Genomic DNA, 15,430 nt, shown 5'->3' with positions numbered 1-15,430 from the left:
ATATCTCTATAAAATTAAAAATTATGGTGCTTAACAAGAGCATGCTCAAATAAAAACAGTCAGGAATTAGGCCAGTTAATCAAAAGCTTGGTCAAAGAAGTAGGTGTTAAAGAGCACCTTCAAGTAAAGAGGTGGAGAGCAGGTTTGAAATTGCAAAGTTTATGACCTAAACTGCTGAAGGCATGGCAAATAATGATAAAACCATTAAACTGTGGGGAAAATGAACAAGCAGCCAGATCAAATAGAAGACTGAGGTCTGAGAGCTGGCGGAGATTACAGAAGCAAACCGCATCAAGGAATTTGAAAATGATGACAATTCTAAAAAGGTGCTAGGGTAGGTTAGTGTGCACTTGGGTCATGGAGAAATTGTATGCAAGGCAGGACTGCGGCAACAGAATTAGATAGCTTCTGGTTTATGGACAGTACAGCAAGGGTTAACGGAATCAAGGGTTAAAGGGCATCTGAATAGAAAAGTCTAGAAGTAATAAAGGGAATGGATGGAATAGCACATGAACTGAAGAAAGGACAGAGTTGGGTATCACTGAAAGATACAAGTGCTGTAGATAGACAACCACATCATCTCTATGCTACAAAGCAAATCAAACATGGAGGTTCATGAAAATGACTCCAAGATTGAAAGGCTTCTCATACAATGGCTCTGGTTCCGTACTCACAGGAACTCAGAAGATTTGGTGAGGATGTTTCCTATCGTGGTAGAGTACAAGACCAGAGTCTCAGAATGGGGCGTGTCCACTTAGAAGAGAGATGAGGAGGAGTTCCTTTAACCAGAAAGCAGTGAATCTCTGGAAGTCAATTGCCACATGAGGCTGTGGAGGCCAAGTCATTGGCTATATTTAAGGCAGAGGCTAATAGGCTCTTGATTAGTCAGGGCATAAAAGAGATACGGGGAGAAGGCAGGAGATTGGGGCTGAGAGTGAAATGGATCAGCCATGATGAAATGGTGGAGCAAATTCGATGGGCCAAATGGTCTAATTCTGATCTGATCTGATATCTTATGGCTGAACAATGAGAGTTGCAACGTAACAGTTCAGTCATCAATGGTTCCAGGGAAGGTGGAGGTACAGGCATGGGCAAGAGTAATTGAGAGGTTTTGGCCATGTGAAGATTATATTTGAACCTGTGGTTAGACTACCAAGATCAGCAAGACTGGGATTGATGACAGTTCAGGACTGAGGATGTGATGTGATTGAGGATAGAACAGGATAGGATTTGAACAAAATTCAGGGTCAGACTGTCCATTTAAAGCAATGTCATTATTTTTTTTAAATGGGGGAAGTGATGAAGGGAAAGAGAGAAAGAGAATATCAAGCTCCAAATGTACTCTGTATAGATTCAAGTTTTGTTCCAGTGACCAGGCAGGTTTGATAAAGAGCCTAGATCCAGTTTTTCTTAAAATATTAATACTGAACTACAAATTGCTGCAAATTCAAAAATCGAAAATACTTTAAAGCAAATTACACTGGAGAAACAACTAGAGTGGAACTGGTGTGTCAGACTGCATAACACTTGCCTTTCAATGTATCTAAAAGTACACACACTAATTTATTAAGACACTAAACAATCCATGTTCATTTGTAGCAAGGCTTTGGGAACATAGACGGTGAGTACTGGCTAGGCTTGGAGAACATCTACTGGCTGACAAATCAGGACGACTACAAACTTCTCATCCTCATGGAAGACTGGCAAGGGAGAACAGTGTTTGCCGAGTATGATAACTTCTATCTGGAATCGGAGAGAGACTTCTACAGGCTGCGACTGGGCCAATATCGTGGGAATGCAGGAGACTCCTTATCCTGGCACAATAACAAGCAATTCACCACACTGGACAGAGATCGGGACCAATATTCAGGTAGGGTCTATTATAGGGTTAGAGTACAGGGCCAAAGATCAATCAAAAAAAAGGGGTTCATTTTGTATGGGGAAAGGTTTAAACTGCAAATAATGGACAGAAGCTATTAGGAAGATGGATCTCATAGAAACAGTCCGAATATTAAAAGGCCTGAACAGATTAGATACGTATGGCAAGGTTATTTTCCATGGTAGGGGAGTCTAGGATAGGAGGGCACATCTTCAGGATTGAAAGATGTCCATTTAGAACAGAGACGTGGAGAAATTGCTTTAGTCAGAGGGTGGTAAATCTGTGGAATTTGTTGCCACGAGTGGATGTGGAGGCCAAGTCATTGGGTGCATTCAAGGCAGAGGTAGATAGGTTCTTGATTAGCCAGGGCATCAAAGGGTATGGGGAGAAGGCAGGGGAGTGGGGATGACTGGAAGAATTGGATCAGCCCATGATTGAATGGTAGAGCAGACTCGATGGGCCAAATGGCTTACTTCTGCTCCTATATCTTATGGTCTTATGACCATGAATATGTGCTAATTGACTTGCTCTGCACATTTAAAAATCTTATTCAAGATTCCAGTTTTTCATATTTTCTCCTCAGGAAGTGCAAACCTGAAATAACAACACAAGGTCAATTACCAATGGTGTGCAGCGTTCAGTTACTATACCGACCACCTGTAAAGTTACCCAATCCTTTAATGAAAAATATTGCAGAATGAAATAAACTCAATAAAAGACCTGTATTTCTGTACCATCTTTCATAACCCCCAAAGTGGTTTAGTTATTTTTTCCCTTATATATGCAGTAAACATAATAGCCAATTATTGCATTGTAGGCTCCTAGTAATCCGACTTGACCTCGAGTATTTGAATATTAGAACTAGAAGTGGAAGGGGAATATTCACCCCATATCTACTTCACCACTCAATACTTTTGATCTAAAATGCATGCAACATCTACAACTTTTGTCAGAGCTTTAGAAACTGATAGTCCGTTATTTAAGCCTGAAATGTGAACACCTGTCGCTCCAACTAAGCTGAAATTTTCAAACTGAAGGCTCCACAAAGAGAGAGCATATGAAAATGAACCTGCTTATGCACTACCTTCCGCAACCTCACCTCATTCCAAAGCATAACCAATAACCGTTAATGTTTAACACTAGAGCTCCCATTCAATCAGAACATGGCTGATCTAACTTTCTTTTTGCCTTCCTTGACATCCTTTGATGGAATCTTCAGGCTTGAGTTGGATAGATTTTCACTGGGCAAAGTCTGTCAACATAAGGGAAAAACTCCAAAATTTCACATCTCCAGTGTTCATCATTCAATTTGAAGTCAGAGAACGTATACCGTATAACCACCAGAAATCTTTACTCCTCACAGACATCCACGAAACAGAGACAAACCCAAAGAATGATAAAAGGAAAAGATTAGAATCCCAACCCCCCCCCCCACACACACACACACGCAGCAGCAAAAGCATCAACCCTCCCTCTGCTTGATCGCAAAGAAGTCACCCAGGTCCGCTAAAGCCTCTGGCGTTATCTTCAGTGCGAAGGAATGTTTCCCAATGTTACTCCTGAACGGTGTGACATAATATTATCTCAGTCACCTTGGTAAACTGCAGAAGGTGCATTTCCACTGCCATCTGTTTGCTTTGTAGGTAACTGTGCCCACTATCAGAAAGGAGGATGGTGGTACCACACCTGCGCTCATTCAAACCTGAATGGAGTATGGTACAAAGGAGGACACTATCGTAGCAAGTACCAAGATGGCGTTTACTGGGCCGAATTCCGTGGAGGAGCCTACTCCCTGAAGAAAGTTCTTATGATGATACGTCAAAGCTAGACAATTATGTAATATAATTACTACTCGATCACAATCATATATGGACTACAATCAATAACAATGTTGTTAGGATGTTTTAGGAGTTAACAGAAGATGCAGACAACAGAACTACCTACTTAAAGCATTATCTTTTAGCAATAACTATGTAGATCCAGAGTTAGAGAAATTTACTCTCATAGGCAGAATATTCCAGTAGTCTATAGTGCTGTTGGCTCTTTGAGGTTCATGTCTTTGACTTACAAACCTATTTTTGTTGCAAATAATGGTGTGCACAATGTGCCAAGATCCACCCACTGAACTAATGGTTTTCTAGGATCACATTCCTTCCATGTCTGAAAAAGGGCTATTAAAGTAGTAAAGCAGTTTAAAAATATTTTTTTTCCATAGTCCTGTTTCAGTGAACTAATTGTTAACATTGGGAGAAGAGACAGCCATCTTAAAAGTGACAGGAAATAAAATCCAAACAAGTCTGATTTAGCACAAGATTCCTCCAAAGCTTCCACATCCTTCCTACAATGAGGCAACCAGACCTGAACACAATATTGCAAGTGTGGTCTAACCAGGGTTTTCTGGAGCTACAGCTTTAACTTGTGGCTCTTGAACTCAATCCCCTGACCGATCTTGGTACCATAATCCTTAACACAATAGACTTCAGTTCAGGTATTAACGGACGTCCAGGCTTGGCACTATTTCTGTTGGGGAAACAGTACCAGATTCCTATTGTCCTTTACGGAATATGCTTCCAGAATGGCTACAATCCTAAAATTACACCCCTTCATTCTGGATAGCCCAGAGGAACAAAACGTTTACTTCCAGCTAGAATCTTTTAATCATCTTAAACTTCCCAAATAACATCACCCCACAACATTCTGTCCGCTAGCCTATACTCTAACAATCGTCAGCATTAGCCTGGTATCACTCTGAATTACTGAATTCTGTCCTGAACCACGATGAATCAGTATCAGGTTTAGTATCTCGGATGTATGCTTACTGTAATCGCTGAGTGTGTGCCTTCAGGCTTCCGTACCTCCTTCTTGATGGTAATAATGAGAAGAGGGCATCCCTGGGTGATGGGGGGGGGGGGGGTGCTGATGGACCCCGTATTTTAGAGGCATTGCTCCTTGAAGATGTCCTAGATACTATGGAGGTTAGTGCCTCTGTTGTTTTCAGACCAAGTTTACAAATCTCCGCAGCTTACTTTGATATTGTGAAGTAGTGCCTCCCCCCACCTCCCCCCCCACCATACCATTTGGTGACACAGTGAGTTAGAATACTTTCCACACTCTAAGTCTGCAGCTTTATGACACTCGGATTGTCTTATACACTCTTCCACTCCATATACTGTAAATAGCCTCAACATACCCCTTTCTAGGAGAATTTGCCAGCGTTCCCCTGCTACTCCATACACACCTCAGGGATCAGGGAGCACATATGCAACTTGGTCTCTCAGCTGTGCCTTGCCTTAAGATTACAAGTGTAGCTTCCATTCAATTCTGTACATACCAATGGACATTTATACAGCCCAATATGTGAAACTGGATACTAATCATCTGGACATAAAAGAGCCTGGTTTGTGTTTGTTAAATCTTTTAAAGATGAGGACCAGCATTTATTCCTGATTAAAGCTGGATATATTAACAGGCAGCAGCCATTCAATCACTTCAATCATTAACCAGCTCATCGTTGATCTGTAAACTTATCTCCAAAAAGCCCCAAGTAAATTTATAATCAAAGTACATATGTCACCATAAACAACTGTGATTCATTTACTTGCAGGCATACTCAATCAATCTATAATAGAAAAATAACCATAATCACGAGAGGTTGCACCAACTTGGATGTTCAACCAGTGCGAAAAAGACAACAAACTATGCAAATATAAAAAGAAATAAATAATAATAAATAAACACAGAACATGAGATGAAGAGTCCTTGAAAGTGAGTCCAGTGTTTGTCGGAACATTTACATGATGGGGCAAGTGAAGTTGAGGGAAATTATCCACTTTGGTTTAGGAACCTGATGGCAGCAGCAAGAAGAGAGCATAACCTGGGTAATGGGGGATGATGGATCAAAGTTTCATTTTATTGTGAAAGTATGTATGCAGAATACAACTCTGAGACTAGTCTTCTCCAGATAGCCATGAAATACAGGAAAACCACGGAGACGTTGAAAGAAAAGACATCAATGCCTCCCCCACCACATGAAAAAGAAACAAAAACTCACAAACCCCAAATCCCCCTCCCCTCCCTCACACAAAAACTAACATATCATCCACCTGGAAACAGCAGCTAGAACATTAAACCCCAAACTCTCAACCTTCTCCCTCATAAAAACTAACATAACACCAAGATAACCCTCTCTTGTACACAAAAATTATCAGATCCCCCACACAGAAAAACACCAAGAACAGACCCCAAATCCCCAACCCCACTCTCACACAAGAACTAACATATCGCCCACAATAACACTAAACCCCCAAACTGCCAATCAGCAGCAAGGAAGAAAACAAAGAAAATGGAAGGAGACCAACATAGATTACAGTCCCCACCAAAAATTGTATAATTCTCAGAATTTCTAACAAATCCTCCTTCCACATTGAGAAGGCATCTACTCAAGCTCAGTGCTTCTGTGAAGAGTAATTGCCAACCTGCAGCCTCCCAACCACTAACCACGTTCCCCTTGTTGATTCAATCTCCCCCGATGCTTCGATTAGCGAGAAATGGAGTCAATCATGGCCCCGTGCCCGTCTCTGGTCTCCTCAAGGGAGCTCATGCTCGCAGTCCCCTCCTGGAATTTTCTTGGGGACAGCAGAGCGCTAGATTACTCGGTTCGACTCCAAACTGCAAGTCACTGTCTCCAACAGACAATTAAGATAAAAATAAAAAGTAGAAGTCATAGAAAGAGTGAAATGATTGACTGTCCGGAAGATGTTATCTGAGGAATCATTGCTCGCTGGCGCCATCTTGACCCGCTTCCATGCGACAACGCTTTGTGCAGATGTGCTCAGTGGTGGGGAGGGCTTTACCCGTGATGGACTGGGCCACATCCACCACTTTTTGTAGGGTTTCCCATTTAATGAAGTGTTGCACGTTGCCCGCAGAATGCCGCCGTGATTCACTGGCACCATTCACACACCAACTAACTCGAAGTAATTCTATTTATTGTAGAATTTGGATATTTCCAGCACTTACTGGACATTTATATATGCCGTTGAGCTGAAGAGGAGATGAAGATCAGCGGTGAATTGCTGCCATGTGCTACAATGGCTCGAATGATCCTATCCACAAACATGGGGGTCTGGATCCACAATGGAGAAGAATAGCTGCTTTCCGTTCAGTAAAGGGCAATAGTCAATTAAAATTTGTTTATGACAGTCCTGCTTCATGCCGAACATTAGTAATTCAAAGCTTTATTCCAGATTTATATTTATGTCATGATACAGCCACGCGCAGGCTCTTCTGCTCCTGCAAGCCACTCCACCCCAACAAAACCAATTAGCCCAAACCTAATCACGGGGCAACTTCCACTAACCAATAACCTGCCTGGTATTTGTTTGGACTGTGAGAAGAAACTACTGCACTGCGGCTTTCCACAGAGCAGGGATACAAAGACTTCCCACAAAACGTTGCTGGGATTGAGCTCTGAAACGCACCGAACTGCAATAGTGTTGCACTAACCGCTACGATGTTTGCTAAATTTTATGCAGATTTTAAATTTCCACACAGCATTTGAACTTCTGCCACTAATTTTTTTTTTTAAAAAGACAATCTTTACTCCCAAATAGTCTTCCTTCATTTACCCAAGCAGTATTTTTTATCTTGAAAGCTTCAGTCAGATTAAAGGGTCAACGATTCCAGGGTTCATTTAATATCAGGGAATGTATACAGTAACCACCTTGAAATTCTTACTCCTCACAGACATCCACATAACAAGAAACATCATAAAATGAATGATAGAAACAACTAAGCCCTGAAGAGCTTCCCCCCACCCCCACTTCACTCTTCGCACAAGTAACACTCTACCCTCGAACTTTCTAAAAGCAGGTCACTGAATATCTCAACAAATAAAAGAAATGTGTTGGAAGCTACTCCAGATCAAAGTGTAAAGAGACAACTAATTTTCAGAGAGACAATGGTCACAGTGGCACCGATTAAAGTAACCTCGATGACTGTGCTGGCCAATAAAGGGATGCAAGTGAACACAACACTGCAGTGCAAATTTAGATTCCGCATCCCTGGCCCTTTCCAGAGATTGTGGCTATATTCCTGCACTGGGCGACAGTCAGCTTCAACTACTGAAACTCCAATCTGCTGATCAGCTGATTAATGCTAAAGTAACTGTGTACATTCTTTCAGTCCCACTCCCGCCGATCCCTGCTAAATCTGTTGATGCATTTGCTGCTATTATAAACAGAAGATACCAGGAATACTCAGGCAGGCAGCATTTACGCACACATATATAGACAAAAGATTAACCTGATCTTAACGGCTCCATTAGGTCACCTGGTCTAACCTGGTCATAGATATGCTGCTTGTTCACGTTCCTCTGTTACCCAAATCTATTGTGCATTTCCCAGCCCCTCCTTTTCTACTGCAACTCCAAACTGCTGGTCAGCTGCTAATGCTAAAGAAACCATTATACTCTTCCACTCCCACTCCTGCTGATCCCTGCTATATCTGCTGAATAGATTAAAATCATGCAAAAAGCAGAAATAATACACATTAAAAAGTGAGGTAATGTTCATGGGTTCAATGTACATTTAGGAATTGGATGGCAGAGGGGAAGAAGCTGATCCTGAATCGCTGAGTGTGTGCCTTCAGGTTTCTGTACCTCCTACCTGATGGTAACAGTGAGAAAAGGGCATGCCCTGGTTGCTGGAGGCCCTTAATAATGGACACTGCCTCTCTGAGACACCACTCCCTGAAGATGTCCTGGGTACCTTGTAGGCTTGTACCCAAGATAGAGCTGACTGGATTTACAACCCTCTGCAGCTTCTTTCGGTCCTGTGCAGTAGCCCCCCCCCCCCACCCCCACATACCAGACAGTGATGTAGCCTGTCAGAATGCTCTCCATGATACATCTATAGAAGTTTTTGAGTATTTGTTGACATACCAAATCTCTTCAAACTCCTAATGAAGTATAGTCGCTGTCTTACCTTCTTTATAAGTGCATTGTTATGTTGAGACCAGGTTAGATCTCAGAATCCTTGACACCCAGAAACTTGAAACTGCTCACTTTCTCCACTTCTGATCCCTCTATGAGGATTGGTATGTGTTCCTTCATCTTATCCTTCCTGAAGTCCAGAATCAGCTCTTTGGTCTTACTGACATTGAGTGCCAGGTTGTTGCTGCAGCACCACTCCACTAGTTGGCATATCTCGCCCCTGTACATCCCCTTGTCGCCACTTGAGATTCTACCAACAGTGGTTGTAATGTCAGCAAATTTATGGATGGTATTTGAGCTCTGCCTAGCCACACAGACATGGGTGTAGAGTAGAGCAGAGCAGTGGGCTAAGCACACATCCTAGAGGTGCACCGTGTTGATCATCAGCGAGGAGGAGATATTATCACCAATCTGCACAGGTTGTGGTCTTCTGGTTGGGAAGTCGAGGATCTAATTGCAGAGGCCCAGGTTCGGTAATTTTTTCAATCAGGATTATGGATCAATTACCTATGCTCAGACCATATCCCAGTAAGCCCCTTCCACCTACTTTTAAAATTATACTATTGTAAAAGGCCAACCAGTTCCGGTAGCTAGTTCCATATACTCACCACCCTGTGTGCAAAACGTTGCCCCTCAGGACCTCTTAAATCTTCCCCCATTTTGTCTAAGCTCCCATTTTCCTATGTTGCAATGAATAAACCGATGTTCCATTCCCTCTTCTCATTGTTACTGTCAGGATGGTGGTACAGACGCCTGAAGGCACACACTCAGTGATTCAGGAACAGTTTCTTCCCCTCTGACATCCAATTCCTAAACGGACATTGAATCCTTGAACACTTCCTATTATTTATTTCAATAGTGCAAAAATAGTGCAAAATAGTTTTAACTTTTTAATATACCTATATACTTAGTGTAACTTACTTTTCTTTCTACATCATGTATTGCGTTGTACTGCTGCTGTTAAGTTAACAGATTTCACAACATATGCCAGTGATATTAAACCAGATTCTGGCCAACCCTAGCCTACAACTCAGGCCCTTTAGTCTCGGCAACACCTCTGCACATTTTTCTACACCTCCTTCCAGACTACCATCTCTAAGATGAGTCAGAGTCACAGAATAACACAGTATACTCACATTCAATGCTCCGGTCCACATTAAAACCACTATTCTGTTTCACTCCATCAGTCCCTTATGCTCCAAATCCTGCTTTTTACTCACCCCCAACATTAGGTCATTCAACAATTAGCTGCGGTGCACAACCCTTGGCTTCAGAATCCGCTCCCTAAACTTCATCTCCCTTCAAAAAATAAGTTGAAGATCTATCTCTTTAGCCAAGCTCTTGAGTACTTTCAGCCTGAGATTAATTTGATAACAACCTTTGTGTCAGTTTACTTCACTGTCCTACTTTAACTCTAGAAGAGAACTGGAAGTTGTACATCTTGTTCACAAAAATTGACATTGGAAAATATTGATATAAAGGTTTTTGGTTATGTCCCAACCCATGCCAAAGGCTCAACATCAAAGACCATTGAGGTCAGATGTACAGGAGTTGTATGTACAAGGTAGTTCATAGACAAAGACAATTGCCACAGTCCTTCATCTGGTTAGAAAAGCTGGCTGTTGTAGGAGGCAAACTGGACACACTGGAGGCTGTGATAGAACAAAGGGCCCTACAGAAAATCCTGGGAATTCCAGACAATGTTTCTCACCCTCTGCATGCCACCTTGGCTGAACAGAGGAGCACTTTTAGTAATTGACTAAGACAACTGTGCTGGTCCAAAGAGCACAATATGAAGTTATTCTTACCCTTAGCCATTAGGCTCTATAATGTATCAATCTATAGCAGCGGAAGTGATGACCCCTTCCTGTCAGACTGTTTGAGGTAACTTACTTTATATTCTTTCTTACTTCTTTTCTAATACTTGTATACCGTTGCACTTGTAATGCTACTGGGACACTGTAAATCCCTCTGGGATCAATAAAGTATCTATATCTGTTGCAGTCACATCTCTGCTCACTGGTGGAATGGTAAGTCTTCTGCCAGGACTGGCAATTTACTCACCTCAAAAGGACAATGGAAATTAACCATGCAGGGTAAAGAACCATTAATTGACAGGTACAAGAGAAAATCTGGAAATCCAAGCAACACACACAAAATGCTGGAGGAACCCAGCAGGCCGGGAAGCATCTATGGAAAAACAGTACAGTCGACATTTCGGGCCGAGATGTTGACTGTACCTTTTCCCCCATAGATGCTGCCTGGCCTGCTGAGTTCCTGCAGCATTTTGTGTGTACTAATTGGCACGAGTTGGTTGCCACTTTATAGCTTCACACACATTGTCTGATCAGTGGCCAAATTCCCTTTAATCCTTCTTCCTGCCTGCAGCCCAAATGTCAAATAAAACACCTCCCATGTGGGTAGTTCAACTCTCCTTAAAAAGGAATCCCAATTTTTGATTAGAAAGATAGGCTCATCATTGAATTCTTCCTATTGGTAATTGGTTGATTGATTGATTGATTGATTGCATCTGAACATGGAGTACACAGCTTTGCCAATGAAAGGCAAATGGACACACGAGAGCATGGCGGTTGTGAAAGGATCCAAATGTTAATTTGAAGAGTTGGCTGCACATACTGTTCTCATCATTTTCCCCCATGTTTCTTTTTCCATTTTGAATCATACCACATGGCTTAAATTAAATAATGGATGCTACAAAACACCCCATGCCTGTACATTATATTTTTTAAGTTAACAGCAGCTTCCTGCTAAGTCTTTCAAAGGCAAAGACTTCTGAAATCCATTAAGCATTTCAACACATTTTTTTTGAAGAACACATCTCATGATGCTCTGAACACATCATCAGCATGGAGACCTGAGGTCAACAGGTGCTTTGGGTTTTTCCAACATCAGGCGACCCAGCAGTGGCTGATCGAGCCACGACTTGTGTTCAGGTAGCATGTGCTGCAGATCCCCATGGACTTCACCCAGAGCTGTCTTGAGGCTTTCTCTGCTGCCTCGGTGATGTTGTTGATGGCTCTCTGCCTCCTTGGACCAGTGATGCCCAATGCGCGAAGGACTCCGTGAAGAGACTGTGCAGAGAAGCCCCGGCAGCCCGCTGCAACGGGCATGCACTTTGCCTTCCGTCCCTGCCTCCGACCGGTTCCTTGTACGCGGCAAGTTCCTCCAACGGGCCTCAGTAATAGTATTACGCAGGGCATTCGTAACGTGCGTGTTACCAACATGTTTGTGCAGAGTGCAAAGAATCCAGACTAAACTGCAGTGAGTACTTTCACTATGCATGGGAAAAGGTCACAAGTTTTGGGTAGTCTGGTGAGTGCCGAAGGGGATCAATGGACCTACCATTTGGTTAATCATGCTACAGAACTGCATCTTTGGAACCATTGCTCTGTACTTCAAACCCCAAAATCCACATTGTGTACAACGCAGAGCAGATGTTATTTAGTCACTATATTAAGCACACCAATCCCACTCTTCACACAGAGAGAAGTCTCATACTGTACATACCATCAAGTTTACAAATAGACAACATGCTCACTAGACTCAACGGTATTCATATTTTACCACTTAAGAAATCTTTCAATCTGAAACATCTAGAAACCTAGATAGGAAGGACCATCACAATACCAACTCTTGAGAGAAGAGCTCAGCGTGGCTTATTCCATTGTTTTGGCCTACTTGAGAGCAGCTGTGAAAAGGCAGAGCCCAGTCAAATGTCTGCCCACAGTTGTAGATTGGCCCAAAGGACATTAGAATGTAAACAGAAGCAGAAAGTTACGTGGCTTCATTTACTGACATGGCATTCAAATTCACCATGGCTGATTGTTTGCCTAAGCACGTGCCTGCCCCGACCAGGATTGATCCTCCATGATGCCTTTGGGTACAGAACTTCAAAGACTCATTACTTGAGGTATTTTTTTTTCTCTCCCCTCACTCCTAAAGGTTGATCCCTTCATTTGAGATTGCGCAGCATTTAGTTAAAGTGCAAGTACATCACATCCACTGGTTCACCTGATCCCTCCTCATTACAAACTCAGAATGTAAGAGATGTCCAACATTACTTTCATAAATCTGTCAATTGCACCCAATACTATTATTTTCTTTGTGTTTCAGTACTACACTGAGTGCTTTTCCCCAACATCAGGCTAATAGTCTGTAGATCCCAGTTTGCCACTCTCCTTTCTTAAAAAGTGGGCTTACAATTGCTACCTTCCAATCTACGGGACCTCCTCTAGACATGATGGAACTTAGCAGGTTAATATTCCAGCACATTCACTTTCTCCACAGCCAGCTCCTTCAAAATTTTGGGATGCAGATCAGGTTTCAAGGATTTTTTATTTGTTGAAATGTTGAACGGAACAGGCCCTTTGAGCCACACCACCCAGCAACCCCCAATTTAACCCTAGCGTCATCGCGGGACAATTTACAATGGCCAATTATCCTACGTACTAGTATGTCTTTGGGAGGAAACTAGAGCACCCAGACTAAACTGGGAGAATGTACAAACTCCTTACTGGCAGCAGCAGGAATTGAACCCACATCACTGAAACTATAAAGCGTTGCGCTAACCACAATTTCATTAACTTCTCCAGTATCCATCTGGTCCCTATTCACTTTGGATCTGCTGCCCTTCAAATTTTCTAGGATGTTTACTGCATCTTCATCCATGGAAGCAGGCAAATATTTGTTTAGTTTATCTGCCATTTATTTTTTCCTCAACGTATCTTTCCAGTCCGGTCTCTAACTTCAGCTTTAATTTGTGCTAATTGTTTTCTTTCCATTCATCAACAGAAGCTTGAGAAGTTTTTTTTTGCTAGATTCTTTTATTTTTGTTATATTACTTCCCTTTCCTTGTTATTTTTTGCCCCGCTGTTGAATACTGAAATTGTGGCTTACTGTTCTTTTTAAAACACATACAGTCCTTTTCCCTTGATTTAATGCCATCTTTAAACCTTCCTTGTGATCATAGCTAGGCCTCTTTGCTCAGGTTTCTGTGATTTAGGGGGATATATACAGTAGGTCTGTTGTAAAACATCACTAAATGCTAGCTGTCGGTTGTTTATCTTGTCCTAGTCCCCTATGGCCAACTCACCTCATACCTCTGAACTTCGTAGTTTAAATTTATGACCTGGTTTCACAAAGGAGCCAACATTATTTTAATCATTATCATATTATGAACACTTCCCCCTTCACCATAAAATTCATTGCCACAAATGACTGTGAAGTCCAAGTCATTGGATATATTTAAGGAGATGGTTAGTAGATTTTTGATTTGTAAGAGTATCGAAAGTTACAGAGCAAGAGCAGGAGAATGAGGTTGAGAGGGACAATTAATCAGTGATGATGGAAGGGTGGAACAGACTTGATGGGCCAAATGGCCTAATTCTGCACCTATGACATATATTATCAATTGACCAATTTTCTTTCTTTGTTGTTCAAGACTCCTAAATAGCCTTTCCCTGCCCTGGATCCTCAATAAACTGACCTACAAAATCATTTCAGCTACACTCCACCAAGTCTTCCACCGCATTTTTACTGTTGATTTGGCCTGCCCATTCTATATATAGATATGTACTCTAATAACAGTATTGCTCTTATCACATCTGTCATTAAAGTTTGATAAATACTATGTCTTACTTTACCATCACTGTTTTTTTTTAATTTTCTGCCCTATTGCTGCTTCTATAGTGCACAAGTGTGAGGTGATGCATTTTGGAAGGACAAACCAGAAGACTGAGTACAGGATTAATGGTCAGTTACTTTAGTGTGTGGATGAACAAAGGGACCTTGGGGTTCAAACCCATACATCCCTCAAGGTTGCTGCACAGATTGATAGGGTAGTTAAGAAGGCCTATGGGATGCTAGGCTTCATTAACAGGGGGATTGAGTTCAAGAGTAGAGAGGTCACGTTGCAACTCTACATATCTCTGGTGAGACCGCACTTAGAGTATTGTGTTCAATTCTGGTCACCTCATTATAGGGAGGATATGGAAGCTATGGAGAGGGTGCAGAGGAGACTTACCAGGATGTTGCCTGGTTTGGAGAACAAGTCATATGAAGCAAGGTTAGCAGAGCTGGGACTTTACTCTTTGGAGCGTAGAAGAATGAGGGAGGACTTGATAGAGGTCTACAAAATTATGACAGGCATAGAGAGGGTGGATAGTCGATACCTGTTTCCCAGGGCACCAATAGCAAACACCAGAGGGCAAATGTACAAAATTAAGGGAAGGAAGTTTAGGGGAGGCATCAGGGACAAGTTTTTTTTTAAAAACATAGAGGGTTGTGAATGCCTGGAATGACTTGCTAGGATGGTGGTGGAGGCTAAAACATTAGGGGTATTTAAGAGCCTCTTGGACAAGCACATGGATGAAAGAAAAATGGAGGGTTATGGGGTAGTGTGTTTAGTATTTCTTTTAAGGATTATATGGGTCGGCACAACATGGAGGGCTGAAGGGCCTGTACTGTGCTGTAGTGATCTATGGTTCTCAGTTCCAACCAAACTGATTCAATTTGACTGTTCAGACTATGATATTCCCTAA

General features: G+C 42.0%; 2 protein-coding genes across 5 annotated transcripts in view; one reads left to right on the top strand and one right to left on the bottom strand.

The window, feature by feature from the left end:
* angptl6 (angiopoietin-like 6) overlaps positions 1–10,873 on the top strand; it is a 37,319-nt gene extending 26,446 nt beyond the window's left edge. For 2 of the 4 annotated variants that reach the window (XM_059992324.1, XM_059992326.1), the window contains exons 5-6: positions 1,600–1,870; positions 3,523–6,180. In XM_059992324.1, coding sequence (XP_059848307.1) covers positions 1,600–1,870; positions 3,523–3,707 — 456 coding nt within the window. In that variant the 3' untranslated portion in view covers positions 3,708–6,180. Of the gene's footprint in view, positions 1–1,599; positions 1,871–3,522; positions 6,181–6,874 lie in introns of those variants that run through there. The other 2 variants (XR_009516190.1, XM_059992325.1) reach the window with 2 other exon arrangements.
* The window catches only part of LOC132405926 (ras-specific guanine nucleotide-releasing factor RalGPS2-like), a 114,709-nt gene that overhangs the window by 61,912 nt on the left and 37,367 nt on the right, over positions 1–15,430 (bottom strand). The window lies entirely within an intron of this gene.

The sequence above is a fragment of the Hypanus sabinus genome, chromosome 16, assembly GCF_030144855.1.
Source record: "Hypanus sabinus isolate sHypSab1 chromosome 16, sHypSab1.hap1, whole genome shotgun sequence".
Taxonomy (NCBI): Eukaryota; Metazoa; Chordata; class Chondrichthyes; order Myliobatiformes; family Dasyatidae; genus Hypanus; species Hypanus sabinus.
The sequence above is the reverse complement of the archived record's forward strand: the minus strand, read 5'-3'. Positions and strand labels throughout refer to the sequence as shown.